Source organism: Corylus avellana, chromosome 2, assembly GCF_965113065.1.
Source record: "Corylus avellana chromosome 2, dhCorAvel1.hap1.2, whole genome shotgun sequence".
Taxonomy (NCBI): domain Eukaryota; kingdom Viridiplantae; phylum Streptophyta; class Magnoliopsida; order Fagales; family Betulaceae; genus Corylus; species Corylus avellana.
This window is the reverse complement of record NC_142491.1, coordinates 41,559,687-41,563,714: the sequence shown is the minus strand read 5'-3', so window position 1 is coordinate 41,563,714 and position 4,028 is coordinate 41,559,687. Positions and strand designations below refer to the sequence as shown.

Below are 4,028 nucleotides of genomic sequence, written 5' to 3'. Positions count from 1 at the left end.
AAAAAAAAAGATTTGCTCTGTTCCGTACTTCCGAGTCAGGTCTTCATAGAAAAATCTGTTTCCTGGGCAATCTTTTCAGCTAATAGAGCAACAAGTCTTGAGGCTTTGCAAATGATTTCTTCAGACTCTGTAGTGAGTTCCTAATAGCTCACTATGCTTTAGTATGGGCACTTACATAAAGACTCGATTAAAAATTGATTGGACTCACAAAAGATGTAATACGCACTCACAAGCTAATAATTGCTGCAATTTACAAAAGATGCTAGTTACTACTCAACATTATAATTTCCTTTTAAAGAAAATATGCATTTTAGGGTTTACAGAATCATGTTGTAGTGACCTCATTGTTGTCTAATAATCTTCTGATCTTGATGGCAAAAACAAGAAAGGCTTGGGTGGCACTTGCAAGTATTCAAGGCTCCCTTCAAACATATTTACAACTCTACTCATTGGTGGCCGATTTGAAGGATCGGTTTGTATGCACCATAAACTTACTATTATCATCTTCCTTACACTTTCGTGATCGTCTTCATTCATAAGGTCATGCAGTCCTAGATCTTCATCTTGTTCAAGACGCTTGTAAATCCAATGCGGAAAAAATATTTCACTGGTACAATCATTCTTGACATCTATACTCCTTCCCCTAACCATTTCAAAAACCATCATTCCGTAGCTATAAACATCTGACTTGTGAGATACTCCTCCAAAATTTCTACAAAAGACTTCTGGAGCTATATATCCTACAGTCCCTCTTGCACCCAACATTGATATGATACTCTTTTCTCTAGAGCATATTTTTGCAAGGCCAAAATCAGAAATCTTTGGGCAAAAGCTCTCGTCTAGAAGAATATTATGAGGCTTTATATCAAAATGCAAGATTTGTGTGTTGCAACCTCTATGTAAGTATTCTAATCCTCGAGCAATACCAAGTGCAATATTGTATAATGTCATCCATTCCAATCGATGATCAGTGACCATTGAGGGATTTTCTTTATATATGAACTTCTCGAGAGATCCGTTTGGCATAAACTCATAGATGAGAGCTCTTTTGGAACTCTCAAAGCAAAAGCCCATAAGAGAGACAATGTTGACATGGGAGGTCTTACTAATGCTTGCAACCTCATTAATGAATTCCTCTCCATTACCTCTTGATTCTTTCAAAACCTTCACTGCCACGAGACAACCATCTTGTAACTTCCCTTTGTAGACACCACCATAACCCCCTTCACCTAATTTATCTCGAAAAAAATGGGTCATTTTTTTGATATCTGAATAACTGTATCTTCTAATAGCAATAGGCCCATGATTCCTTAGAAAGGCCTCGATAGTTTGATGGCTTAGACTTTCCTTCTTCCAAAAATAAAAAATTTTGTTGGTTGAAAACTTTCTCCTGATGCAGCAGATTACAACCATCACAGCTCCAATTCCAGCAGATATAGCTGTAATCAAAGAATATAAATTACGAAATTATGCTGTGCATAAACCAAAGTAATTTGAACTACCAATTAATTAAGAGTCTCCTGAACCTTCTTAAGATTGCATTTTCTTGTGGTGACACCAGACAAAGAAATCATAAAAATTGTCAATTGCTGGTCAAAAAGAGAAAGAAAATCATGCAACATTGAAGTTTGAATAATTGACGAGAATTTTTAGAAGTCTTCCAATGGATTCCGTGTATGGTACATCCTGCATGTAGAACGAAAAAGAAAGTGCAGAAAATGGAGCCATTACCAAAAACTAATATCAACAAGAAATTTGATTGAAGTGGTATATCTCACCTAATGCTATCGCCAGTATCGTTTTGTTACTCCCTGCAACAGAAGATAGAAACATAAAAGATGTTTGTTAAACAGTGAAGATTGAAGTGAAGCAGCTAAATTGGCAGACTTTAATCAAAGAAAGAAATGTATAAACCTTGTCGAAGTTTGTAGAGTTTAAGTTGAGGGCCTTGAGGTTATTTTGTTCTTCTAACTGCTTCTTAAAACCATTTGATCAAAACCTGGTAATTCTTGTTAAAATGTTAACTAAAATTACTACAAATTATTTTAATAACTTCCATTTTTTAGATAAATGATAGTTTAATATGATATCGAAACAAAAATATTGAGTTTGAATCATGTCTCAATCATTTACTTCTGATTTTAAGTAAATGTTCTACTTAGACCAAATATTACAACGTGAGTAAAAGTATTAAAATATTAACTAAATAACTAAATCATCTATAATGATTTAACATGGAATGTTATAATATAAATTAAATTATCAGATTTATTCATTCTTATAAGCTTAAGGTTTTGAGACACGTAATAATTTAACATAATATCAAGGTATAAGTCTTAAATTTGAACCATGTCTCTATTATTCAATGCTTATTTCAATTAAATATTTCATATGTTGACTTCATTTATTAAGAGAGTTTGAGCCCACTTATAAATTATTCATTCATGTCTACTTAATTTTGTAAAACAGTAATGATTTAACATGAAATAACCGTTGCAACTTCACTAACGTACAATTCACTTCTAATCTATCATTCCATGAACAAGTAGACATGCTAAGCTAGATTAATCTATCTATTTAGAGCATCTCGAGTAGATATTCTAAATTGCCCATCGACCATTTTATTTTTTCAACGAATGTGTTCTGATTCTGAGTAGTTAAAAAAGTTAAATTAATTTTTAAAAAAAGAAGTTATTTGAGTAGTTAAAATAGCGATTATGTTTTAGCTCGGCGTGCCTATACATTTGTCATTTGGCCAAGAGCGGTGGCTACCAAATTTGATTAAAAATTTCTGAGAGAGAAAACTGACCAGGAATATTACAGCGCTCATAATCAGGTCCATCGGCGCAGAAGCACTGGAAACGGTAGTTACCGTTGTTATCCACCTCGGACCCACACAACCCTCCACTATGCTCGCAAATGCTGCAGTCGTCGTTGGCCGTCCATTTCAGCCAAAACCCATTTTCCAGGGCCCCTCTAATTTGATCGTAATTCTCAACCCCATAAGCAGCTTCAACCGGTGCTACCACCCGAGTTTTGCACTCGTTTGACACGTCTCCCAGCTTCGGGTCGCCTTGAGACAGGGCCAGAATGTTTTCCCCATGACAACCGGCATAAAAATGTAAATCACTAGGAAGCGACGAAGAGTTATTGCTGCAATTATAAAGCAGAAGTAGGTAGCTTTGTTTTGGTACTAGCTCAAATCGGATAGCAGAAAGGGATATGTTTTTAATTAAAGGAAAGCAATCAGTGTTTAAATTAGAAAAGTCAATGTTTGAGACGCGAATGGTCTGGTTTTGGTAGAAAATTTGATGGATGGTGTAGTTCATACTGGATATGGTGATAGTGGGTTGGCCATTGATTTTGCAAGAGATCGGAAATCCATGGTGGCCGCAAGAGTAGTTTTTCTGCTGGCTACCTTCGACGAAGAAGGGGAATGCTATGTTTTGGCCATCACTACAGTTTTGGGGAATCCTGCACCTTAGGAACTGTGGGTCGTCCACACCACAGGATTTTCTAACTAGAAAGGAAAAGAAGAGGATGCAGATGATGAGGCTTATCCTTGGAGAAATGGGTGATACAAGGGTGCCCACGAAGCTTGCCTCTTTCATTTCTGTATCTTCATGATCAAATTGTGGAGGAGCATAAAGATTAAAGAAGAAGATCAGAATCTGGGGAAAGGGTAGGAGACGCAATTGACTCGCTGTGCGGCTGTGCCTTTGACAAGTTTCAATAGCATATTAGCATTCAATATCTGCCAGAATGCCCCATACAGTTCAACTTGTAGATCTTTCAAAACATGGCCACTAGGCACTATCTGCCCCATAGCTTACGTCGTTGAAATTTCAAAGCAATTTCATATACGGCCTTGTTTTCCAAGTCTTACAACAAGCCTGAAAATGAGCCAAGCCGATCCGAGCTTTGGCAAATTTGGACCGGCTCATTTAGACAGACAGCGAAACGAGCTGATCTCGAGCTCGAGCCGAGCTTAAAACCCCTGGCTCAAGATCGACTCATTGACAATTTTG

The 4,028-nt window shown here is 36.7% G+C and overlaps 1 protein-coding gene across 1 annotated transcript; it reads right to left on the bottom strand.

Moving 5' to 3' along the window:
• Positions 1-245: 245 nt before the first annotated feature.
• LOC132184987 (LEAF RUST 10 DISEASE-RESISTANCE LOCUS RECEPTOR-LIKE PROTEIN KINASE-like 2.1) lies at positions 246-3,676 on the bottom strand. The gene is made up of 3 exons (XM_088512935.1): positions 2,810-3,676; positions 1,779-1,811; positions 246-1,439 (listed from the first exon to the last, which is right to left on the bottom strand). Exons 1-3 carry the CDS (start codon positions 3,609-3,611, stop codon positions 352-354), a joined length of 1,923 nt encoding a protein of 640 aa, XP_088369061.1. The 5' UTR covers positions 3,612-3,676; the 3' UTR covers positions 246-351.
• Between the last annotated feature and the right edge of the window lie 352 nt (positions 3,677-4,028).